This window comes from Rhineura floridana, chromosome 6 (genome assembly GCF_030035675.1).
Source record: "Rhineura floridana isolate rRhiFlo1 chromosome 6, rRhiFlo1.hap2, whole genome shotgun sequence".
Taxonomy (NCBI): Eukaryota; Metazoa; Chordata; class Lepidosauria; order Squamata; family Rhineuridae; genus Rhineura; species Rhineura floridana.
Window position 1 is genome coordinate 62,415,738 of NC_084485.1, and position 27,160 is coordinate 62,442,897.

Here is a 27,160-nt window from a genome sequence, read left to right on the forward strand (position 1 = left end):
CAAAATTACACCTCCACTTCTGAAAGCCTAAACAATCTCTAGTCAGATTTCCTTCTAGGGAATGTGCTCTTGGCAACATTTGGACTCAAAAACATAAGAACAGCCTGCTGGATCAAGCCAATGGCCCATCTAGTCCAGCATCCTATTCTCACAGTGGTCAATGAGATGCCTATGGTAAGCCCACAAGCAGGACCTGAGCACAACAGCACTCTCCTTGGTCCCCATCCTGCAGTTTCCAGGAACTGATACTCAGAAGCATACTGTCTCTGAATGTGGAAGCAAAGCAAAGCTAGTAGCCATTGACAGCATTATTTTCCTTGAATTTGTCAAATCCTCTGTTAGAGCCATTCAAATTAGTGGCCATACTGTGGGAGCGAACTCCATAGATTAACTATGAGCTGTGTGAAGAACTTTCTTTTGTCTGTCCTGAATCCTGTAATATTCAGCTTCATTGGATGTCCATGAGTTCTAGTGTTATGACACACAGAGAGAAACTCTATCCACTTCCTCCATGCCATGCAAAATTTTATAACTTCTGCCATGTCCCTTCTTACCTTTTCTGTAAACTAAGAAATCCCAAATGCTGCAACCTTTCCTCACAGGAGAGTCTCTCCGTACCCTTGATCATTTTGGTTGCCCTTTTCTGAATTTTTTTCCAGCTCTTCAAGGTCTTTTTTGAGGTGAGGCGACCAGAACTATATACAGTATTCCAAATGTAGTTGCACCATAGATTCATAACAGCATTATGATACTGGTAGTTTTATTTTCGGTTTCCCCCCCCCAATGATCCCTAGACTGGAATTTGCTTTTTTCACAGCCGCTGCACACTGGATCACATTTTCATCCAGCTGTCCACTATGACCCCAGGTCTCGTTCCTAGTCAGTCACTGCCAGTTCAGCACCCATGAGCGTATATGTGAAATTAAAATATTTATTTTTAATCTTAGCTAATCCTTTCCTATCTAGATCAGCCAAAAAGCTCACTGGCAAGGGTGGAGATATGCATTGTATATTTCTCACAGCATAATTAGTGATAAGTGATATAATTTTACCCAATCACCCAAGTTGATGCCTAAAGCAGCATGTTTGTGAACTTTCTTTATTATTACTTTTCTTTAAAAATATGAATATGTGTTTTCTGCCTGCCCACCCACCAACACACATGTAGCCAGTACTGTTTTTAAAAGGGGATTAAAAGCAGTGCAGCTATCCCCTTCCTAACATCTAGTATGTGTGCCTGGGGTATTGCCATATTGTCAGTGAAACAAAGGTCTGTTGGTGCATGATCTGACATTATGCAGAAAGGATCTAAAACAAAATCTGACTTAAACCCCCTGTTGGATCAGACCACATGCAGGTTGCCTCTCATATTGGAGGTAGCACAAAGGCATCACAATTAGTAGGTTGACAGCTTTATATTTCATGTTTTTTTAAATCCTGTTTTAAAACCATCCACATTGGCAGCCATTACCACATACTGGAAAAGCAAATTCCATAGTTTAACTACGTGTTGTGTGAAGAGGTATTTCCTTTTTTCTGGCTTGAACACTTTCTCCACACCGTGGAAAAATGTATACCCCCCTCTCCTGATTCACCTAACTAAAAAGCCACAGACATTATAATATTTCCTTGCAAAGGAGTTTATCAAGTCCCTTGATAATTTTGATTGCCCCTTTCTGCCTCTTTCCCAGCGCTATATTATTCATGAGCGCAGGACTCTTTTTCAATCCACATCCTGCTATCATCACTCCTTGAAGAGAGACTTGCCTAGAGTTCATTTTCTCAGGACCAAGTGCAATACACAGTCATCTCCCGTCACACCCACGTCTGCTGTAATTCATGTGGTTCAGCATTTGGGGGAACAGCTTTTTGATCCGGAGCTGTGCCAAGAGAAGTGTTGCTTGAGGCATTAGCAGACAGGTTTCCCTTGCTCAAGCCAGGAATCGATCCTTGATGTGTTCAGCTTGGACTACTGGGCCATCTGTCGGCACAGGCTGTACCCTGTTCTCTGGCCCTGCTACGCTTCTCCACAGTTACACAAAGTACCAGCAGGTAGTGAGGCAGTTATTGCATGATGTACAGCTATCCTTGTGTTGATGATGTCAAAAGGGGTAATCATTATTATTGTTGTTTTATTGAAAGAAATGTTTACAGACCGCATAAGGGAAAAAACACAAATGTAGCAACCCTCATCTGTAAATTGATATTTGATTTATTCCAGCATGTGACAGTGACTGGCCAGCCTTGGTCGCCAGCTTTTCATCCTGTTCTGCCAACTCTTCAATTGAACTTACCTATCTATCATAATTACCAGCTCCCTTTCAAATATGAAAGTAAAATGCTACATACCAGGTCTTGCTATACAGCTGGCTCTGAAGCTACCCTGCTGCTAGGGCTGCTAGCAGGCATAGATAGTACAGTACTATGCATGTCTATAGTGGTGCTGCATGTACCACCTGAAAAGCCAGTGGAAATCTCTGGAATATGTGCTTCAGCATAGCATTCTGTCTCCAACATTTTCACAGTTTGAACTTTGGTGCCCTCCCAAACTGAGAGGTCTCCCATTTTCACAGATTTATAAACAAGGTTGCTGCTAGTAACATATTGTTGTGCGCCTCCCCCGTCTCTGAGCGGTGAGATTTCTAGGGGTCCCTGCGCTCACCCAGGGTTTGGTTTCCTTGGGAAGAAGGTCAGTGGAGGCTGTGGTGTCTTTATGAAATATTTTTATTTATTTACACACATTCCAACCTGAGCTTAGGATGGAGGGGTTCAAGCATCAGCAGTCCAATATCCAGCTTTTCCATCAGTGTTACAGGAGGCATCCTAAAGCCATGGTGCAGAGAGCCAGTCTCTGTGCCTGCCTCCAGTTCCCAGCCTTTCTCTAGACACACTCAACACACACTAAAAACACAAACCTCTCCTAGCCTCCGGGGGGGGGTGAGGCTCTCTTGAAGAGTTTCAATGACAAAAGGATCTTCCTGGCCCATTCACCAGTTGCTGGGCACCTGATAGACCCATTAACAAACCTGGCCACTCTATTAGCTTAACAAAAGAAACTCATCTGGTCAGCAGAGTCAGCCCTTCACGCCAAGGCACAGGATTCCAAATCAGAGGCTGGAAGGGGACTCACAGGAATCATCCATTCCAACCCCTAAACTCACAACAATATAAAATAGCATACCTCTATATGATCCCTTTGTGGACATCTGTATATGAAACTATACGTACTGTTGCCTAATGCATTTTCCCCCTGGCTGTTGATTCTCTAAATCCAGCTAAGAAGATGAAAATTCAGTTCACTCAGCTGATAGGATGATGCTAAGAAAGTCAAGACCTTCTTACATCTTTTCTGTATGAATCGTTGTTTTGTATCTGAATAAAGGATGTCCAGGAGCTAGAGTGATCCTTTGAACAACAACAAGAAGAAGTTTGATGTGGGTTGAGAAAACCTGGAATTCTCATTTGACACTGATTCATTGGCTGGCCTTGAGCAAACCACTTTCTGTCAGCCCATCTGCAAAGTAGTAGTGATACTGACCAATGTCACAGGGTTGTAGTTCATGTAAAATGTTTTGTACATTGAAATTGCATTGATTAAATCAATACATGATTAATAATCAATATTTGGGCTCCTGTTGCTGTTCTGTGCCTGTCAAGATCGAGAGTTTCCACTTTATTCTTTTGTCTTTCTGTCAGTCAGATAAGTTTGTTCAGATACAGGGTCATACTGTTTGGCTCCGAGGAAAGTCTAAGCCCTTATTGAATGGAGTCAGTGGCAAAACAAGCTTGGAAGTGGTGAGATAAGGACTGGCTCTGCCGTTAGGCAGAGTGAGGAAGCTGCCTCAGACAACTGATTATGGGGTGGGGAGGGGAAACAAGATGAAACTCTGCAGAACCTCACAGCTTAAGGGCTGCAGGTAACCATCCCCATCCCACCCCAAAGATGCATTCATCACATATTGGGCCCACATTATAATGAAACGAGCGGGGGAAAGTGACAATCTATTTGCTTACATTTCTAGGAATGTTATGTGCTTAAATTTAAGATTTATGCACTCATTCACTACAGAAAGTTCAGCTCTGCATGGCTTGTTTTCTTGATTTATTGTGCAAGCAAGATGAGTGAAATTGCACTGAATGTTTGTTTTATTCCCTTTCTCTCTAGGTGTCTCAGGTTCCCGTTGAATCATGTGAACAGTACACAACCTGTGGAGAATGTCTGAGTTCAGGAGACCCTCACTGCGGTTGGTGTGCTCTGCACCATACGTAAGTTCAGCATTAACTGGTGATTATTATCTTAAGACCAGCTCAAATACCTCTTAATTCCTTCCATATGTGGTGCCATTATTACTTAATTAATGCAACCCTAAAAGCCATCAACACTATAGGGATTTCTTTGCTTACTTTGTGTGATAAATGTCATTGGGCTCTTAGAGAAGACTCCATTTTCTAAACCAGAAATTAATGCAAAAGTATAAGATAACATTATTACATGTGTGACTTTTGGACACTAAATCTAGTATACACACATCTTTTAGGCACTTGAATAATCCCTGAATCTTGCATTGTTTTGCAAGATGATATGAGCAAAACCATCTGCATTTTTACAAGCAGTCACATCAGCATAATCTCATTTTCAGCCACATTGGTATTTTGCTGTGACTGTGAGATCAGGCCAAATAACTGAGATCAAAAAATGATAAGAAACATGATACTGTGCAAATAATATAGTAATCATGATCATCTTCCAAGTTACTCAGACCTGTGTTTTTACCATTAATTTAATGTGTTAATTAGACATTTTCATATATCAGACTCCAGAAACAGCCACAATCCCCTCTAAAGCCTACTTACGTTTGCCTAATATTGTCACTTTAATCTTAATGCAATGCCTCCCCCATACCTTGTTGTCTCCTTGTCTCTATTCCTTTTCCACAAAACAAGCTATCGCACACCTGTCAACAGCCCTTCCTGGCATCAGTTGCTTCCCTTTGACTTCAGCCTAATAGAATCACTGTTTAAATACCACTTAGAAATTTCAGAAAGGCTGTACACTTCAGTCTCTGGCTTAAACCCTGAAAAGTAATGAAATTGCCCAGACTTGGTAGCCTAGCTATTCTCTGCTGAGCTTGTCGATGTCTACTGGGACAAAGGATAAAGGTTTTGCAGGCAACATCCTCGGGAAAGCTGAGGAAGCTGTGCCTGTGAATTATTGAGGTGTTTGGCATCTTTTTCACTCCAACAATGGAGTGCTGCCTTTAGCAGAAGGGGTGCCCAAAGTCTGAAGGAGGGAAAGGCCTAGAGTTCATTTACAGAAAGGAGTCCAAAAACCCCTTTGGGCCTGTTGCCAGCACTCCCATGAAGTGTTTAGCAGTTGGGGTGGAGGCAGAAGGTACCCACACAATAGCAGTTGGCAAGATGCCCATGCAGCAGGTGTTGAGAGAGTAAGAGAGAAAGAGTGGAGGAAGGCTCTGATGCAATATCCTGATTGGATCAGAGACCTGCATATAGCAGGCTAATTTCTATGCCTCACTGTCAGAACGCGTTCTTCCAAGGCTCCCAAGGCTTGTTGTCCCTTTTAAAAAACCAAACCAAACCAAAGCATTTTGTCTCTATTCTGTTCCTCACACCACTTTTATCATCATTTTGGAATCAAGGTAAAGCAAAGGTTTTTCATAAAGCTCAGTTTCCATTTTGGCACAAAAATAAGGAAAGGGTTTTCCAAAATGCTAAGTCTCCAGTTGCATGTAGCCTCTTCACAGAAACCTTCCCCATCACAGATCTACAGGGATAAGTAAAGCTGTACCCAGCAGGATGTTTTTTTCTATGCAACTTTTAAAGATGTAAAAGTTGACTCAGAGTCTGTTTGTTGTTGTTGTTATGTGCCTTCAAGTCGATTACGACTTATGGCGACCCTATGAATCAGTGACCTCCAATAACATCTGTCATGAGCCACCCTGTTCACATCTTGTAAGTTCAGGTTTGTGGCTTCCTTTATGGAATCAATCCATCTCTTGTTTGCCGTCCCTCTTTTTCTACTCCCTTCTGTTTTTCCCAGCATTATTGTCTTTTCTAGTGAATCATGTCTTCTCATGATGTGTCCAAAGTATGATAACCTCAGTTTCATCATTTTAGCTTCTAATGATAGTTCTGGTTTAATTTGTTCTAAAGGTAAAGGTGTCCCCGCACTTGTAGTGTGAGTTGTTTCCGACTCTTAGGGTGATGTCTTGTGACGTTTACTACGCAGACCATATATATGGGGTGGGATTGCCAGTTCCGTCCCTGGCCTTTCTTTACCCCCCAGCATATGCCGAGTACTCATTTTACTGACCACGGATGGATGGAAGGCTGAATGGACCTCAACCCCTTTAACCAGAGATTTGACTTCCTCCTTTCGTTGGAATCGAACTCCGGCCGTGAGCAGAGCTTCGGCTGCGTTACCATCGCTTACCACTCTGCACCCAATTATTTCTTTTTTGCAGTCCATGGTATGGGGAAAGCGCTCCTTCAATACCACATTTCAAATGAGTTGATTTTTCTCTTATTGGCTTTTTTCACTGTCCAACTTTATTGATTGATTTATTGATCTATATCCTGCTCTTCCTCCCAGCAGGAGCCCACTTTCACATCCATACATAGAGATCGGGAATAGCATGGTCTGAATGATCCTGACTTTAGTGTTCAGTGATACATCTTTGCATTTGAGGACCTTTTCTAGTTCTCTCATAGCTGCCCTCCCCAGTCCAAGCCTCCTTCTCATTTCTTGACTATTGTCTCCATTTTGGTTAATGACTGTGCCAAGGTATTGATAATCTTTGACAAGTTCAATGTCCTCATTGTCAACTTTAAAGGTACATAACTCTTCTGTTGTCATTACTTTAGTTTTCTTGACATTCAGCTGTGGTCCTGCTTTTATGCTTTCCTCTTTTACTTTCATCAGCATTTGTTTCAAATCATTACTGGTTTCTGCTAGTAGTATGGTATCGTCTGCATATCTTAAATTATTGATATTTCTCCCTCCAGTTTTCACACCTCCTTCATCTTGGTCCAATCCCGCTTTGTGTATGATATGTTCTGCGTATAAATTAAACAAATAGGGTGATAAAATACACCCTTGTCTCACACCCTTTCCGATGGGGAACCAATCGGTTTCTCCATATTCTGTCCTTATAGTAGCCTCTTGTCCAGAGTATAGGTTGCGCATCAGGACAATCAGATGCTGCAGCACTCCAATTTCTTTTAAAGCATTCCATAGTTTCTCATGATCTACACAATCAAAGGCTTTGCTGTAATCTATAAAGTACAGGGTGATTTCCTTCTGAAATTCCTTGGTCCATTCCATTATCCACTGTATGTTTGCGATATGATCTCTGGTGCCTCTTCACTTTCTAAATCCAGCTTGGGCATCTAGCATTTCTTGCTCCATATATGGTAAGAGCCTTTGTTGTAGAATCTTGAGCATTAATTTACTTGTACAGTATGGGATAATAAGGCAATAGTTCGATAATTACTGCATTCTCTGGGATCCCATTTCTTTGGAATTGGGATATATATTGAACACTTCCAGTCTGTGGGCCACTGTTTAGTTTTCCATATTTGTTGACCATTTTTTGTCAAAATTTGGACAGATTCAGTCTCAGTAGCTTGTAGCAACTCTATTGGTATGTCATCTGTTCCTACTGATTTGTTTCTTCTAAGTTTTTAAGAGCAGCTTTCACCTCACATTCTAGAATTTCTGGTTCTTCATCATACGGTTCCTCTGTGAATGAATCTGTCATCCTTGCATCTCTTTTATAGAGTTCTTCAGTGTATTGCTTCCATCTTCCTTTTATTTCATCTCAGTCAGTCAGTGTGTTCCCCTGTTGATTATTCAGCATCCCTACTCTCGGTTTAATTTTCCCTTTACTTTCTCTAATCTTTTGGAATAGGGCTCTTGTTCTACCCTTTTTGTTGTCCTCTTCTAAGGCTTAGGTGCTGAGATGCCTCCCTGAAGAAAGAGACCTTCAGTTTTGGAATTGAAGCTTCTTGAGATCACATTTTGCAACATTCCTATTGCCATGATTCTCACGATACAAGGCTGAACTCACTAGATAGAGAGTTGTTAGGGCACTGGCACTGGCAACTATACGTTAGTAGAGAAACTGTTGGGGCTTAGGCCATCTTAGACTAATTTATGTGCCTCTGGATGCATATTGATTGTCTCAGTGGATATTGATTGTCTGTTTTCTGTCCTCTTTCCTTTGTTCTACCAGTGCAACCAAGGCAGCTTTGCCTTTGTTCCCCCTGGAATGATATTGGGATTTACCTCTTTTTGCAAGCCTTTTTTTCCCCCTCCGGAGACTTATCCAATGGATATCTTTAAGCAGGTTTAGTCAATGTGGTGGCTTCTGAACGTTGTTGGGCTACAACTCCCACCATCCCTGACCACTGGCCATACTGGCTAGGGCTGATGGAAGCTGGAGTCCAAGAATATCTGGAAAGCACCACAATGACTACCGTTGTCTTAAAGCATGCCTTAAGTCCATTCTTTTACTACACAGGCTACAACACAATTAGTGACTGTTGCTGCTGAGCTGGTCTTTGCTACATTTGCAGACGCTCAGGCTATAGTCCTAAACACACTTACGAGGAAATAAGGCCTGTGGACATAGTGATAATTTGCATGCATAGGATTGCACTGTCAGCTATTCTTTTTTCTGGACCTGCAGGGGCCCAGAATGAAAATGTTTTGAGACTGTGTAGTCCAGGTTCATATGTTCTAATACTAGAAAAAGAAATTAATAGTTTAGTTAGCCTGGTCTCCTGCAAACATTGTGACTGCTATTTTCAAAAACTCTCAACGTGCTTCAGAAGACTTATTCATTACAACATCTGCTGGGAAAATCAAGGTTTTGATGCTCATTATACCAGAGATAAAGTAGGAGGCTGCAGGCTCTGATAGGGTTAACTTGTGCCCAGACTGTTGTATCATTCTGCTTAATGTTTGATTCAATAACTGCTTCTTTCCACACATGTATGTATGTTCATTCATTCATTCTACTTTTTGGCAAGAAGGCCCTCCCCTTCCCATCCTCACACAAGTGGTTAGCAAGCATAAAGTAACTATAAAATACAGGCAACAAATCACACAACACTTGGGGGGGGCAAAGAACCATGGACACACCAGATTGAACACTACTAAAAAATAAAAGCAAGAGCAGAATATTAAACAGCATCTCAAATGGGAAGTGCCTAACTGGTGGCCCTCCAGGTGTTGTTGGCCTCCAATTCCCATCATTCCTGACTGTAAGACATGCTGGCTGGGTCTGATGCAAACTGGAGGGCTGCAAGTGAGTCATCCCTGATCTCAAAATATATTTATTTTATTTTATTTATTTAATTACATTTCTAGACCGCCCTATAGCAGAAAGCTCTCAGGGCGGTGTACAACAAATAAAATCACAATTAAAATATGAGCAAGTGTGGAAAATATATATATATATAGTACAATTATAAAACATTAATAAAATTGCCATTGAGATTTAAATTAAGATCATATTAAGTTTAAAATGTTAAATTAAAATATTTAAAAATTTACAAAATTTAAAAAGCCTGGGCGAAAAGGTAAGTTTTTACCTGGCGCCGAAAAGATGCCCTGGGAGGGCATTCCATAGTTCGGGGGCCACCACCGAGAAGGCCCTAGATCTAGTTGTTGATCTCCGGGCCTCTTTATGGGTTGGGACCCGGAGAAGGGCCTTCAACGTCGAGCGTAGTGAACGGGTAGGTACATAGCGAGAGAGGCGCTCCATCAGGTATTGCGGTCCGATGCCGTTTAGGGCTTTATAGGTAAGAACCAACACTTTGAATCTGGCATTCAAATGTCTTACATTTCAGATGTCAAAGTCTAGCTAAATAGCATGGTTTTGTTTGTATTCTGAAGTTAAGGATAGATATAGACAGAACACCTTCACAGGGGAGAGCATTCTACAATGCAGCTGCAACATTTCCAAGTCTCTATTACCAGAGACAGAACACAGCAGGGATGAGTTGATGAAGCACCATTATATCAATAGTGATAACTTAACATCACAGAATGGCAGAGGAACATTTCAGTCTCTCGAGCCCTTATTCCCAGCTCTATCATTACACTTAGTATGACCCCAGAATCCAGTGAGGTTCCATTCTTTGAAATGAAATGCAAGATGTGATGCTTTGTAAGTTTTACAGATCAGAATAAAAACCTGGTGATCCCAAGGCAGACGAATACAGCATGGAGTTGCAAGTGTATAAAAAACATGCTGCAGTGGCTCTGTTCAGTCTAATCGTATTTTATCAGCCTCTCTTTAGAATTTCCTTGCCTCAAAAGTGTCTTTCTTGAGCACTGATTATTTTTAAGCCTAGTCTGAACCTGTGAATAACTGTGTTGATCTTACTTTTCCAAAACTCCTCTCCTGTTTGCTTGGGGGCTTTCAGTGCATGAATGTTTGTATTTCAGTTGTCAGCTCTTGCCTCTAATTGTTATGTTGCCTCTGCCAAATGGGTCAGTTGCCTCAACGCTCTGTATAGAAGAGGCTGGAAGTCAAAGCCATGCTGTTCACATTGCATTTATTAGGCTGATACAGATAAGAATGTGGAAATTTGGGGTGGTGGCATCATGTTATGGCCACCTTTTTTATGCTTGAGGCTGCTTGCTGTGATCCCTTGCATAAAGGCACTGAACAGATTTACAGGTCACCACCTCTCCTCTGTTAAGTGTCATGCTATTGTATGTATCATGCTGTGCATCATAGATGCCATTCTCTCAGCTGGAGCCCTCAGAGTTCACATCTGATTTAATAGTGCATGCACAGATGCACTTCGCTTCTTCCAAGCTCTGGATGCATGCACAGAGTTCAATACAATTTTTTTGTACAAATAGTACAAAATGCAAAATAGCCTATTTCAGGATTTGGAGCAGTACTCATTACTCCACACAGACAAGTTGGTGGTGGAAGATGGAAATGGGAAGCTGAAGAAAGGAGAGCATGCTGGAATGTGGAAAAATCCTCACACTATGCCTAGGGGGCTGAATGTTGTTGTTAGAAATGGGGATGGTAAAAGCCAGGAAGTTGAGTGGGAAAAGGCCCCATAAACAGGTTAACTAAATTAAGAGGGCAGAGTATGGAGTTGATTGAGAAGCAGAAACAAGAAGACAGCATGGTATAGGAGTTCTACCAGAAAGAAGATGGCTCATAGAATCATAGAGCTGGAAGGGACCTCAAAGAAGCAGAGAATCCACTGCTACGGCATCTCTAATAGGTTGCCGTTCAGCCTTTGCTTAATGACCTTTAACAAAGGAGAGCCCACCTTAAAGCTGTCCATCCATTTAGTGTTGATCTTTTTTCTTTTCTTTTTTAAAAGTGAACTGGTTCCCAAACATTTTACGGAATGTTTGTGTGCAAGTCCTATCCAGGATTGTGACATTTTTTCCTGGAATGGAAATTCAGGGTTGTTGAAAACTGCTTTGTTGAATTACCACCTGAAACACAGCTGTTTAATACACAAAACCTCAAACAGGGAATATGGTGGTGACTACACTGAACGCTATCAGTTAAAGATGAGTGAAAGTTTGCTAATCTTGATGTGTTTTTAAAAAAAACCTTCCCCCCTCATTTCATCAAAGCAAAATCCTGTGGCAACAAAGATATCCAGAGGCCTCTCCGAACTATTGTTCATCTCATCACAACTTTTACCAGAGCTTGGAAAAGTTACTTTTTTGAACTACAACTCCCATCAGCCCAATCCAGTGGCCATGCTGGCTGGGGCTGATGGGAGTTGTAGTTCAAAAAAAGTAACTTTTCCAAGCTCTGTTTTAGACTCCTGCTAATGTTCCATGTGAGCAGAACCCTCCAAACCTGCCTTGGATTTTGCTTTGAGCAGTATTCAGTAGCATCTCTGCTCCCTTGCAAGCTGTTGTTCAGAAAGCCTTGACAATAACGCCAAGGCTTAAGTGTTGCTTCCATAAAATCTCTTTTTTAAAAATCTCAGACAAAAATAGAAGGAAACAAAGTTGTCCTGTGTGCAAAGTATCCAGCACCTGAAGTGCCTACGAAGGTGAGAGTCTCTGGGTTAAAATGGAAAAGAAAGTTTTATTCCTCCTTCTCCTCTTCCTCCTCCTGCATTAGCCACCCTGTCGTGCTGGTGGCAGATAGTGCCCACAAGGAGACTGCTAAAGAGTCTTCTTGGTCCAGTGGGGTGTATAACCTGCAGGGCTCCTCCATATGCTGCTGTTTATGTTATTGTCTCCAGACCTATTTATCTCTGTTAGGGCTGTTGCCATAAATAGTATGATAAAAAAGAGCCATTCCAGCAAGTCAGTGAGATAAAGGCTCCAGTCAAGAGCACACTTTAGAGCAATCTCATTTAAAACACAATAATTCTTTTCTTTGGCAGCATTCATATTTTGGTCCATTATATTCAAGTAAAGGAGGAGGGTATGGGGAGAAAATAGCGGTATCAGTTGCCAGGTATCACTGTGTCTGTCTGCAAAGGGAAAATGGTTCGTGCTCCCCCACCCCATTGCCGAGTGCTATTAAGAAGCAAATGGTTTTTCAGTGAAGATTCCTGGTTTTGTGAGCCATTCTTGTCAATTCATCTGTAGCACATTTGTCACTGGAAGATTAAGACCTTTTGTTGAGCAGTCTGCATATGTAGACATTTTATCCAAGACTGCATTCAGCCATCACAAAAGGAAGAATAACTGAGCCAAGTTCAAGATGTTACTATTGGTATATAAACCCCTTAACAGCTTGGGACCAGTTTACTTAAGGGATCTCCTTACCCCATATATGCCCACTTGACCAGCTTGATATGAAGAAGTGGCACTGCCACGTACTACTCATTTTGCATTTGTAAGAAGTTGATCTATTAGCATGGCAGCACCTACATTTTGGAACTCCCTGTCTATTAACATCAGGCAGATGCTTTCACTGCTTTTTGATGCTTTTTGGCGCCTGCTAAAAACATTTTTGATGAGGCAAGCCTATCCAGACATGTAGAAGCTATGTGTTTTAATCTGTTTTTAGCTTAACTGTTGATTGTAATTATATTTTGAATTTTTAAAGACCTCTTTTTAACTTTGTCCTATAATTGTAATGCTTGTTTTACTTTTTGTAAACTGCTTTGAGGTTCTACAATCAAGCAGTAAATTAATTTTGTTAAATAAAATATTAAATAAATAACAGCAAAACCTCTCTCTTTTTGCTTTGTGCATCCTTTCCAGTATATCTGGTCTCAATGGGAAGAGGAAAATGAAATCCTCTTGCATCACTTACACTACAGGAAGCCAACATGGGGGCCTCTGGATGTTGGACTAGAACTCCCATCGACCCCAGCCAGCGTAGCCAATAGTCAGTAATGACTAAAGCTGTAGTTCAATAACATCTGGAGGGCACCACATTGGCTACTCCTGACTTTCAGCAACAAATGCTTCTAACAATAGTTTGAAGAAGGAGTAGAAACACATAAAGTGCTAGTGTGGGACTCCAGGATCTTTCAGGATTTATTCATAACTATGCCATACTCCAGGGTAGCCAATGTGGCACTCTCCAGATGTTTTTGACTAGAGCTGCCATTGGCCATTCTGGCTGACGCTGGTGGGAGTTGGTACACAACATTTGGGGGGGGGGGTCACCACATTGGCTACATCTGCCATAGTCAGTACTGATTTTATGCTAAAACATTGTGCCTGGTGGACTTTACATAGTACTAGTTCCCATGTTCCTTTAATACACAATATAAAACTGGTTCACCAAATGGCTAAAAGATAGCTCTACATTTGCCATATCAAATCAAACACCAGCTTCTTAAACAACTTGCAGAAGGGACAAACTGACAACACCCAGGCAGAAGGAATATTTTATACACACTCTTAAATTACACTGTTTGCCATGGAATCACAGGACATAAGGGTGAAAGGGATCTAAAGACCATTTCATTCTAGAAAACTACTAGCAGACTAGTCTATCGTCCTGAGAATATAGAAGTGTCTTGCAGCAGTTTAGGACAGGCACAACCAAAGTTCACTGTGCCATATTTACTTGTGGGTATTTAAATACACCAGATCATTCAAATAAGCCAAGCCCCCCCCCAAAAATAACATGGTTACATTACACCCCAGTCTTGATAGAAAATTTCTTCTTTCTTCCTCTATCCCCTCAAAAGAAACAGTGATCATTTGCACAAAGAGCATGAAAGCAAACTTCATCATTGAAATACCCCCTTCCAAATCTAGCAAATAAATTTGCTTTACTTTCCTCTTTTGGACAAGACCGTTAACTATGAAATGCCACCTTTTGATCTGGGCCTTCTGCTCCATCCTTATCATCTGCCTTGTTATATACCCTGCTGCAATGAATAGTGCTGCAGGCAGAACTACAACATCTATGGTGCTTGTTTAGTAGCAGTTCTTCTTCTACTGACTTTATCAGAGCTGTTTCTTGGTGTGCTCAGTGACCTCTTAGCCTCTCATGATAAAGAAAATGGAAAGCTGGAGGGGCGATTAGCCTTTTCTCTCCATTTTTCTTCATTTTAATAGGAGCTCGAGAGTTTCAGCCCACGCTGGGGGCCTTCTCAAATGAAATGGCTTTGGTGATGAGCCAGGTGTCCAGCACAAGCCAGCTGAAGCACTCATAACTCAGCATGTGACAAGTAATGGCTTCTGTTCAAGGAGGAAAGTTGTGGGGGGGGTAGTGCTTGGGAGACTCAAGCATGATAACGGGCCTTAGCTCTGGGGTCTCCAGTGTGGGGAAGAGGAATCCAAGCTTCAAGACCCTTCACCTGTCTCAGAAGGAGATTAATTAGCAACAGATTTTGTTGTTAATTAAAGTGTAGGTGTTGTACTGCTTTTGCCTTCCACTAGCATTCAGATCTTTAAGTATGCATGGCTGCAATTTCTAATGCTAAAAACTAGAAAAAGGGGCCACAGGTAGACACAGAGCTCTGTGTTGGCTATTCAGCCTCCATAACTGAGATTCCATTTCCAACTGCTTAGTGTACAAAGTCAGCTCTAATTTTAGGCATTAACATAGATAACTGTTGGTTTGTTGGTTTGTTTTAAAGACTGCATCCCCAGAGATTTCCATTGACTTTCCATTAAAAATGGGAACTTTATCTTACCAGAAAATCTGTTTTTAGCTGAGGGCTCCAAAGCCTTCAGAGAATAATTGTCCGAGCCCTGGACACTGAATGCCTTGGAAACCACTTATTTTTCTTTTATTATTTATTTCACTTATGTAAAATTGTTCATAAAAATCACAGAGCGATTTAAAAGTAATAGCAGCAACTGCATAATCACAAATAGCTAATAAAACCAATAAAGTTAAAAGCCCCCCCCAAAAAACTCATCACTTTCAAAAAGCAACATGTGAATACATACTAACAGACAATCTAAAAGGCCTCTGTGACGGTCCTTCCCTGGCTCTCCCTGTCAGGTTCCTACCTGCTCGTGGTTACTGCCTGTCACTAGGCACCACCAGGGACTCCACCAGTCCGGACTGTCCTTTTTTATGGTTTCTCTCCCCGCTCTAGCACAGATCTCAACAGATCCCCCTGCTAGGCGGCACCACCAGTCACGTCCTATAACCAGTATTCCCAGAGACTCTGCCTGAGTCTCTCTATCAGGTTACCTCTGTGACTGCGTGCTTAAGCTGTCCCAATCCCTTTGTATCAATGCTGATAATTCTGGTTTGCTCTGAATACTTGTGGTGTTATTCTTCCCTTCCCCGCTGCCACCATTTGTCATCTTCAGCCTTGGTATTTAGCTTACCCTCCCTTCTGGTCTGTGAAACCCCAGCCAAGGATCAGGCCTTTGGTAAACCAAAAGTATTTATTAATAACAAAGATAACAAGATTTCTTTAAAAGGCACTTAAGCATATGGTTACATCTATTCCTGAGGTACTGGTCTTAGTATTAATCCGAACTCCACACTCTCCTCTCATAAACCCACCAAACAACCCTCTAACGTCCACACTCCACCTCACATCCACCTTCCACCTCACATCCACCTTCCACCTCACATCCACCCAGATTTACCTGACATCCTTCCATTTATACTGTCAGCCATTTTAAACATTCAGCCAATCATTCAGCATTCTACTGCCCATTCACTCCCCCCTCCTCTTTCATTCCACTTACCATGTATCTCCTATACAAACAGCACTTACCGTATATACACTAATAGAGGAACATCACAGCCTCATTAGAACAATATCAAAAGAACTCAAAGGCCCAGGTGAAGGGATGTGTCTTAAGTAACTGGAGAAACTGGAACACTAAATACACCTGGTACACCTCCAGAGGCAGGGAGCTCCACAAAGAGGGCGATACAACTGAGAAGGCTTTAGCTTGGGTCACAACCCCTCAGAGGTGGGACTGTGATATGGGCTCCCTTCAAATATCTAAATGGTCAGGCTGGCACATACCAGGAGATACATTCCATGAAGTGCATGTGCCCCCAAGCCATTTAGGCCCTTGTTTGTCAACATCAATACCTTGGAAGCAACTGGAAGCAAACAGGCGGCCAGTACCATTCATTAACCAAGCAGCAGCATTCTGCACCAGCTGCAGCCTCAGAGCCATCCTCAAGGGCAGCCCCACACAGAGCACATTAGGGTGATCTAGACATGAGGTGCCAGAGCATGGATCATTATAGCAAGCTATCCCACACCAGGAATGGTGATAGCTAGTGAACCAACAGAAACTGAAGATAGGCACCCCTAGTCACTGTGGCCAGTGACAGAACTGTATCCCCAAGCGATACACCTGTCGAGCCTCCGCTGTCTCTCAAAGAGCAGGGAGGGGGAAGGCATGAATTGCAGGCGCCTCCACAGCCAGAAGGCACGGAAGGTCCAGCTGTTGTTGTGTCTTTTCCAGTCTTGGAGGAAGGGAGTGTGTTAGATGCTCCGCCAATTCCCACGGGTGAACCCTCCCCCTTTCAGGATAGTGCTCAGCCTCCGAACACCCTCTTGGAGCCGTTAGGGGAGGATTCCGAAAGAGCAGTAACTCCCCCTTTGTCCACCTGTAACTTAGAGATGTCTCATGCTTCCCAGCCTTCTACTTCCCTGTCTGTTGATAAGGACCCTGTTTTGTCAGATGAGCCCTTGGAAGTTTGCCCCCCTTCACCTCGCTCTCGACGGCGGGAAAAGCGTACTGGTCAGAGGGCGGGGGTACGAAGGAGTGAGAGATTGCGCTCCAAAACTTCCCCTATATAAGTCTGCTGAGTTTGGAGGGGGGTGTTGCGTCAATTCTCTTTTACGTTGCAGACCATGTCTAAAGTGTTGTTAGGAAATTATAGTGAGTTATTGTAGGAACTCTATGAAGCACACTGCTTTTGATGTATCCATTACTCTAATAAAACAAGATTTACTTGCACCAGCGTCTCAGCCTCTTGGGTCCAACTCTGGACGGGACAACACCTGTTCCTTCAAGGGGAATGCCAGCCATTCTAGAATAGGTCACCTCCCTACTTCCTGGACATGGGAACTGCCCACCAACAGAGACTCCATCTTGTGAACATTCAGTCTCAGTTTCTTGGCCTTTGTCCAGCCCATTAGTGCCTCCAGACACTGGTTCGGCACCTGCAGTGCCTGCACTGTCTCACCTGATTCAGATGGAATGGAGAGACAGAACTGGATATCATCAGCATACTGTTGGCACCTTGCTCCAAATCCCCAAATGAACTCTCCCAGCAACTTCATATAGATGTTAAAGAGCATGGGGGACAGAATGAAATCTTCTGTCACCCTGCAGCATGATTGCTACAGGGCTGGGCAAATGTCCCCCAATGCTACCCTCTTGAAACAATCCTGCAGGCAGGAGCAAAACTAGCATATCACTTTGCCCTGAACTCCCACTACACAGAGCTGCTCCAAGAGGAGCTGCTCAATGATACCAAAGCCGCCAAGAGATCTAGGAGAATAAACAGGATTGAAATAATCAATCGGTACAGTTGTCAACTAGGGCAACCAAAGCATTTCGGTGCTAAACCCAGTCCTGAAACAACATTGAAATGGGTCTAGCTAATCCATTTCTTCTAAGCACAGCTGAAATTGACCATCCACCAGCCTACCTCATAAGAGCATATTAGCAACTGGATTGTAATTGTTCAATAACTTGGCTCAAGGAGGACTCATTGAGGATGGTGCACCAAAGCCTTCTTATTTATTTATTTATTTTATTAGATTTATATACCACCCGACTAGCATTAGCTCTCTGGGCGGTGAACAAGACCATTGGCACCACACCCTCCTGCAAGAGTATTTTCTTCCCTAATTCTCATTGCATCATCTATATCTATTGAGAATGGCCATAATTCACATACTAAATTCAGACAGCAAAGGAATGGAGAGGATAATCTACTATGCCATTGGACTATCCCTACAGCAGGGGTAGCTAATGTGGTGCTATCCACATGTTGGATTACAGCTCCTGTCATCCTTGATTATTGACCATGCTACATGGGCCTGATGGGAGTTGTAGTCCAGCAACATCTGGAGGGCACCATGTTGGCTGCTCCTGCCCTACACTTACCATAGCTTGAGCCTCTTTCAGAGGTTTTGCACAACATTAATATTCATGTACAGGACTGTGTTTTTAATTCAGTACAAAAAATAGTACATATTATATTTAGCCCACTCTGAGCCCCAGGCCATGAATGCCAAATAAACACAAATATGACATTTTTCTAAAAGGGCTAGAGAGTTTCTACAGTCTGGGGGTTACTCAGTTTTCCATAGAATGGTCCAAATACACACACAGGCCAGTGTACTAGTGATCAGACTCTACAGTAAAGTTAGCACGTTGTAGCAGTAAAAGTGTCACACTTATGAAGCACAAGCATGCAGTCATGCCTGGGACATTACGTGTAAAAGGCAAAGGGAGCTATAACGAGCTGTGGCGTCTCTCTTATCTCTCATTTTGAAAACAATTTTCCTTACGAGCACAACCTTGATTAAAATCTGATAAGGTCAATGGGAGCCAAATAAAATTGCTCTATTGACCAGATAGGCCACAATCCGCTTTATTGGTTACCCCTGCTCTTTATTCAACAGATGAGTCTGGTCTCAGCTTATTTTCACTCCCTGATGTGCCAGACTTGGATTCCCCTTAGCTGAGATATCTGCATATTGACTGGTAGTCCTTTCTCTAGATGTTGCAGAAACTGAAGCAGGATGTGACTGATGAGTTAAAATCATCAGTGAAGTGGAGAAAGTGTTATTTGCCCTTTCAGAATATGTACCTTTCAGAATATGTGCCAATGAGGAAGTACTTCAGTTAAATAGGGATGTAGTGTTTAGTGTTTTCCTCCAAAACAGTTGACCAGTGGAAGGTGTTGCAATAGGATGGAGGAAGCCTATATTATAACTGAATACATGCTCCCTGCGCTCTTGCCTCCTATGTGCAAACATTCAAATTAGATAAATTCACAGAAGAAATTATAGGTGAATGGTCAGTGTATGCAAAATATTCTTAAACATCTTATTGCTGTACAGATGGGAATGGCTGGTCGAGGATTAATTTTTCCACAGCTGTGAACATTTTTGTAGCATACTTCTATATCGTTTGGTTTTGGCTCCTATTGGGGGTCAAATGCAAGGCTATATGAACAAATTTTGGGAGTCCTATTTATCTGTTTACTTTATCCTGTCCTTGTGGTATCAGGTGTTCCCGGAGGGACAAGTGTGAGCGGGCAGATGAACCATATCGATTTGCAGCCAGCATCAAGCAGTGTATGAGTATCATTGTGCAACCCAGCAGCATCCCAGTTTCTGAGCATAGCCTTCTGGTATGTAGCCATGGCAGGTGATGACTTGCTTGTTTAAACAATGTTTCCTATGCTCATTCTCTGAAGTTCCACAAAAGTGTGATGTTTTGTCTCAGAAAATGACACAAGAAGGATTTTGCCTAATACTTAGCAACCTTCACCAACCTAGTCTCCTCCAGATATTTTGGACTACAACTCCCGTCAACCTCAGCCAGCACCTGCTGGTGAAGGCTGCGTTGTAGGCCAAAATAATAAATACCCTTTTGCATTGTTCTTCTCCCCTCAAAGCACTGAGGCAGGCAGAGCAGGAGAGAGATCTAATCTCTTCTCATTTTCATAACTGAGACTTGTGAGAAGATCCTCACTGCAAGGTTGCTTGTTCTGTATGGCTAACCCGCCCCCCTCCAAAAAAAACCCACCCTCTATTAATTATAAAATTGGCTTTAAAATCATGCTTAGTGTTGACAGTTGCAGCACTGGCTCAGATTTAAGGCCTACTGAACTTGGAGAAGAGCCATAGCTCAATGGTAGAATGTCTGCTTTGCATGCAGAAGGTTTCAGGTTCCAGCATCTCCAGGTAGGGCTGAGAAAGACTCCTGCCTGAAAGCCTGAAGAACTGCTGCTAGTCATTGTAGACAATACTGAGCCTGATGGACCAATGGTCTGACTCGGTATAAGGCACCTTCCTATGTTCCTATATTACTCCATAATCCTCTCAGAGTGTGGAAGCTGCAGTTTGAATCGTTAACTTTCAGCTATAGGTGCCACAGCTCTGAAGCAGCCACATGCAACTCAGTGGTGATTGTCTTTTTGCATGCCTTGGTGAGTGTATTCACAGTGTATTCATTGTATATTCTCAGTGGTGGAGAAAAAGCCAGTCTTTGCTGAGTTTTGTTATGGCACTGGCATCTACTCTATTACCACAGTGTGTCTCACCAGTAGCTATAAGTCAACAAAAATGTACTTGTCGTGTATAGGGATCTGAGTGGTTAATGAGAATAGGCCCTAAGGAGATATCTTTTACTGATCAACCTCTGAGTTTGAATGGAAAATCTAATTCCATTGTATTTCCAAATGGCTAGTGCACAAAAGTTCCCCAGGTTGAAAGCTGAGATGCTTGCAGTTTTATTAAAAACTTTGCACTGTGAAGCTATGAGAGAATTGTCAGTTCCACTTCTGCCTGCTGGTATTATCATGCTTTAGGTCACTGGAGCAACTGCAGATGCTGTATAATGACTTAGGAAATTGTTGAAAAGCAGCTTGCGTCTTTGCTTCTCCTCCCTTAAAGAAAGAAAGAGAATTAATATTCCACTTGCCTTTTCCCTTCTCTCTTATGCATTGTCAGGTGGTGATCTCTTTTCTTTCCTTCTATAGTTTTTGTTTTTTGTTGTAGCTCAGCTTGCTGGTAAGAGACGCACCTGACCTGTCGACTGGTATCACTTGTGTATTTGGAAACCTCACTGAAGTTGAAGGCCAGGTTTTGGGCAACCAGATTGTATGCATTTCACCAGCATCGAAGGATGTCCCTGCCATACCTGTGGACCAGGGTGAGCTGACTTATCATTTGGGGTACAACATAGGTAGTAAACCCATTGCACAGACTGTGGCACAAAAGAACAGGAGTTGGACAGCTGGTGGGCTTGACTAGGTTTAGATTTAGGCTTAGGTCTACACTTCTCTCTGCCTCTCCAGTACTGTGTTGCTATCTAGTCCCTGACCCAGTAGACTACAGACAAAGACACTAGAGTGGCACCTATCACTGACTTCTGTGGCACACAAGTCCAAAAAGATTGTCCACCACTGGTATAGCATCTACCGATTTGTAACTTTACAGTTGACAATGAGGACATTGAACTTGTCAAGGATTATCAATACCTCGGCACAATCATTAACCAAAATAGAGACAATAGTCAAGAAATCAGAAGAAGGCTAGGACTGGGAAGGGCAGCTATGAAAGAACTAGTAAAGGTCCTCAAATGCAAAGATGTATCACTGAACAGTAAAGTCAGGATCATTCAGACCATGGTATTCCCGATCTCTATGTATGGATGTGAAAGTTGGACAGTGAAAAAAGCAGATAAGAGAAAAATCAACTCATTTGAAATGTGGTGTTGGAGGAGAGCTTTGCGGATACCATGGACTGTGAAAAAGACCAATAATTGGGTGTTAGAACAAATTAAACCAGAACTATCACTAGAAGCTAAAATGATGAAACTGAGGTTATCATACTTTGGGGCACATAATGAGAAGACATGATTCATTAGAAAAGACAATAATGCTGGGAAAAACAGAAGGGAGTAGAAAAAGAGGAAGGCCAAAGAAGAGATGGATTGATTCCATAAAGGAATCCACACACCTGAATTTACAAGATCTGAACAAGGTGGTTCACGACAGATGCTCTTGGAGGTCACTGATTCATAGAGTCGTCATAAGTCATAGTCGACTTGGAGGCACATAACAACAACAATTTGCATGTTATGTAGCAGTTAGCAAGTGCTGAAAGTTCAGACTTTATCTAGGGCTGTTGTCTAGTAGGGCAACCTTGGGGTACCAGACTGGCCTACTTTGCTGAGTGGGTACTGTAATTTTAAGAATGCCTCTTGTAAATGAGTGTGGTTATGAGCATATGGACTTTCTCTGGTAGACAAAGCTCTATGTCCAAAGAGAAGGCAAGAAAGGGATATCATCCACAAATAAGGCTTACCAAACTTTATGCACCCCACACATTTAAAAGTCATTCTTCAAGCCATCTGCTTTCTGGGCTTATGTATCACTAGGGGTCTCAGTCTTTTATTATTTGAGGCGAATAAGGAAGGAGGTAGTGTGGGTGTTCGTTCTCTGAAGTCTGACTCAGTCACTGTGAGTAGGTGGAGAAGCCTTCTATTTTTTGGGCTGTTACTTTGCTAATGCCATTGCTGTCAAGTTCTCTCTTACACCATTTCCAAACAGCTCATTGTTTTAAACTTGTTTTCTCATTGGCTGATTTCCAAGTATCCATATTTTCCTTCTAACTGTTTGGTATGCAGAAAATACTTAATGAGTATTCACATAAGTTCAGGCAAGCCTGGAAGTTCTGAACAGGGCTCAGTGCAAACTCCTGTTGTAGTTTGACTAGTTTATTCACTTTCTGATTATTTCATTTCCTCCCCCTTTAATACTGACTTTGGAACCTCAGAGGAATAGATTTCCATAATTTGCTGGAAGCTCTATGAGTAACTTTGTTCACATTCCTGTAATAGGTGCCTGGCACATATGTGGAAAAATCAAGAAGGCATGACCTGCCAGTCTTGGACACAGTCTTCATGTTACCCCATTGTCATGGAAATTCCAGCAACAATGGCACTCCTCACACCATGCAACACTATCAGTATTATCCCTGGAAAACTGGGGTGGTGTGTGGAAAAGGTGCAAGCTGCTGCCCATCCACTACCAAGCCAGGTTCAAGGTCCTTGTATTAATTTACAAAGCCCTGAACAACTTAGGTCCAGAGTATCTTAGGGACCACCTGAACCCGTATATCCCAGCTCCATCACTGAGATCATTTGCAGGAGCAGCTTTGGTCATCCCCCGAGTTAGCAAGGCTCATATAATATCAACATGAAATCGAGTCTTCAGTGTCATTGGCCCAGTTCTCTGGAATGCTCTGCCAACAGAAATTCAGCTGGCACCTTGTGTTTTAACTTTTAAATGCATGCTGAAAACCTTTCTGTTCCACCAGGTTTATGCAGTCAGTTAAGAAGATGTCTTTTTGCAACAGTTGACCTCTGTTTTTACTGAATTTTTAATGGTTTTTAGTGTAATTTTTTAAAAAAATTGTAAACTGCTTTGATGTTTTTAAATGAAATAGCAGTATACAAATATATTTATAAATAAATAAAACATACGAAGCTGCCTTATACTGAGTCAGACCATTGGTCCATTTAGTTCAGTGTTGGCCACACTGATGGTCAGCAGCTCTTCAGGGTTTCAGACAAGGCATTCCCAGTTCTACCTGGAGATGTTGGGGATTGAAACTGGGACCTCCTGCATGCAAAGCAGATGCTCTGCCACAGAGCCATGGCCATTCGCCGTGTGAGTACAGCCTTAGGTGTTGTGACAGGACACGAGATAAGAAGTGGTTTCTTGGGTATGTACAGTCCAGGCCTTTTAAGGTTTTCTAATTTTATAATTTAGACCCTCGATGGCGCAGAGTGGTAAGCAGCGGTAACGCAGCCGAAGCTCTGCTCACGGCCGGAGTTTGATTCCAACGGAAGGAGGAAGTCGAATCTCCGGTAAAAGGGGTCGAGGTCCATTCAGCCTTCCATCCATCTGTGGTCAGTAAAATGAATACCCGGCATATGCTGGGGGGTAAAGAAAGGCCGGGGAAGGAACTGGCAATCCCACCCCATATATACGGTCTGCCTAGCAAACGTCGCAAGACGTCACCCTAAGAGTTGGAAACGACTCTCACTATAAGTGCGCGGACACCTTTACCTTTAATTTATAATTTAGAAGAGCACCATTCACTTGTGTATGGAAAGCATTAGGGGGCCAATGAGATGTGATCCAGTGATCCTATTGTAACAGGAGTTAGGTCAGTACATACTGTCTCAGCTGTAGATAACAGCCATACAGTTTAGCACAATATACTTATTTGTCTTCAAAGCCATAAGTTATGTTTGCCACATCCAAACTAGAAAATAAAAGGTTGCAAGAATCTTATTGGAGTTGTGGGGAAGCACACCTGCTTACAACTGGAGGCCACCATGATGAAGGAAAGATGCCAAAAAGATGAGACAATATATGAGGAATCTGAAAGATTCAATTGGTATACCTGGTCTTTTTGTTTCAATCACCCTCTCTCTCTCCCCCCCATCTCTCTCCCCCCAGATTGGTTTGGGATAGAGCTGCTGCTGAAATCCAGAGAGACTGGCAAGATGTTTGTCAGCACAGAGTTCAAGTTCTACAATTGCAGTGCCCACCAGCTGTAAGACATCCTCTCTTGTTCTTTCTAACCCACCAGAAACTGAAGGCTTTAACAATAATGCTAATTCTGTATAAAGGTTTCTCAGTGCAGTCTTACACACTGAGTTCCATGGGGCTTATTCCTAAGTAGGGGTATAGGATTGCAATCTATGTTGAGTATTAGACCTGAAAACCAAGATAATATGAGTGAAAGTGCCAAATTCAAAGCTGTAGCAGCAACATTCACTAACATCTACCCTAGGCAAAGCAATTCTTTCTCAAGTGTGTTAGGGAAACTGGTTTTTAGTTACACCCATATATTATAAGCACAACTTGATCATGTCACCAATGAAAGCATCAAGGTGATTAGATACTAATGACAGACCAATATAGCATCCTCATAACATGAAGGTGTAAATCATTCTAAGTTGCTGCAAGCTCTTTTTTTCCCTGCTGGAGGTCTATAAATAGACCAAATAAATAAAACGAATAAATCACATTCTGTGATATTGTGCTTGGCAGCTATTGGTAGGTCTCTAAGCCCGCATGTACTAATAGATTAAACCTTAGGATCCAGGTGTTAGTTCTGCAGACCTTGAACCCAGGTCTTGCTTTCCTTAAGTACTGGAACCCATAGGCCTGATGTTAACCTGTCTGTCCCCAGAAGAGACGAGCACTTCCTCAAAGTTAGGGTTTTGCAATGGTAATGGAGAAAAGGGTTCTTGTCATTCAAAAGTCCAAGGTGACACCATAATCTTAGCATAACTAGGAGGTGGGGAAATGGGCAAAATGGGAAGGAAGCAGGACTTTAATGAAACAGCCATCCTAAACTGCGGGAGCAGGGCAGGGAGTCACAAGGAGGGAATTCTAAGCTGAGGCAAAGCAAAAAAATGGCATTAGAGTCACCACATGGTACAATGACATGCTTAGTGCATAGCTCCTTCTGTCTAATGACCACATGCTAAATAAGGAAAGCTCTATTTTTATCCTGAAAATGGGAGCTAAAGAGCAGGTGCCACTCAGATCCCTGTCAATTGGTGAGAAAAATGGAAAGAGGAACAGGTCAAATAAATGAGTAATTAAATATGCTCATACTGCTTAATATTCCTACCCCACTCAGATTTGCATTTGTATGATTAGAACAAGCTTCCTTAGCGATTAAGGTCATTATAGAAGAATCAAAAGGCAATTACAACTGAGAATTTAAGATGGAAGAAGATGGTTAATGTGTGAGGGTGGGCTGGAGAGAGATGCCCACAATCTCTAATGTGGCATAGAAGTATCTTCTGTTTGTGAGGTGGTGAAATCAGCGGCGTCACTAAGGGGGTGTTTCTCATAACAACATATATTAGCTTAGATGAGTTTTCTCTGGTATCAGACAGAATAATAGATCATGCCGAGCATTAAAAATCCCTGTCCATCCATACTGGCCTAAAAGAAACAACTGATTTTCTGTTCCATTCCTATTGCTTCCTATAAGAAAACACAACCAGAGGATTCTATGCCATGAAATGGGGAAAATAGCATGAGGAATTGAACTCTTACACCATACAGATGCTTCTGGCCTCTGAAAATATAAACGTCCCCTTTTTTCTCCCACATTGTTTATTATTAGAAATAGAAGAAAAGACTCTTCTATGCGCTAGAAGCAGAAATGTTCATGATTCAAATGCTGTTTAGAAGTTTGTCCCTTTGGGAGCAGCTGCTCTCAAAATATCCTAAGGCAAAGATCGGCTAAAAACACCATCTCAGTGACAAGAGAAGAAAAATTGCATGCATTGCAGAGGCTAACCAAAGCCCTGGGCAGAATCTGAAGCAATCGTAGCTGTCTTTGCATGAGCTCTAGCTGACCCACTAGATGGCATTAAACTATTGCTGCTGTTGTCACATATCAGTTATAGACAGACACTTTTCAGACACCAGGTAAGTGGCTTGCCAGCCCAGTGCCCATCTGATTCTGGAGCTATGTGAAACCTGAAGCCCTCAAGAGAGAAACTAGGGTTATACCAAAACCAGTTGCCAGCAGGTGGCTTATCAGAGACCTGGGACAGAAATATTTTTCTGTGAGTAGTTAATTGTATTCTCAATCTTTTGGTTAATGAGTCCTAGTCAGAAAACAGCCACTTCATAAACTTGCAGCTGTGATATTACAATCATAGAGAAAAATCCTCTGTTGTTAATTCTGAATTGATCAATTTATCACAAGATATTGTGGCATGATTTTCTTTTTGTATCTGCAGTTGGACCAGTTATATGAAGCCTAGCCTTGAAATGCCAATTCACCATATAAAACCAATAATCATGGATCAGATGTTTGTTATATTTTTATTGCACTTTTCAGCCATTTGCTCCCAAAGGGGTCAATAGAAATTAAAGTACACTGCAAAATGCCGCTGGTGGAGGGTGTGTGTGTCTCCGCTGGATCCATCCAGGCA

The 27,160-nt window shown here is 42.2% G+C and overlaps 1 protein-coding gene across 9 annotated transcripts in view; it reads left to right on the top strand.

The window, feature by feature from the left end:
• PLXNA2 (plexin A2) overlaps positions 1-27,160 on the top strand; it is a 627,239-nt gene that overhangs the window by 374,236 nt on the left and 225,843 nt on the right. For all 9 annotated transcript variants that reach the window (XM_061632052.1, XM_061632055.1, XM_061632053.1 and 6 more), the window contains 4 exons: positions 4,166-4,266; positions 19,679-19,802; positions 21,175-21,328; positions 24,651-24,747. In XM_061632052.1, the coding sequence (XP_061488036.1) occupies positions 4,166-4,266; positions 19,679-19,802; positions 21,175-21,328; positions 24,651-24,747 (476 nt within the window). The remainder of the gene's footprint in view (positions 1-4,165; positions 4,267-19,678; positions 19,803-21,174; positions 21,329-24,650; positions 24,748-27,160) is intronic.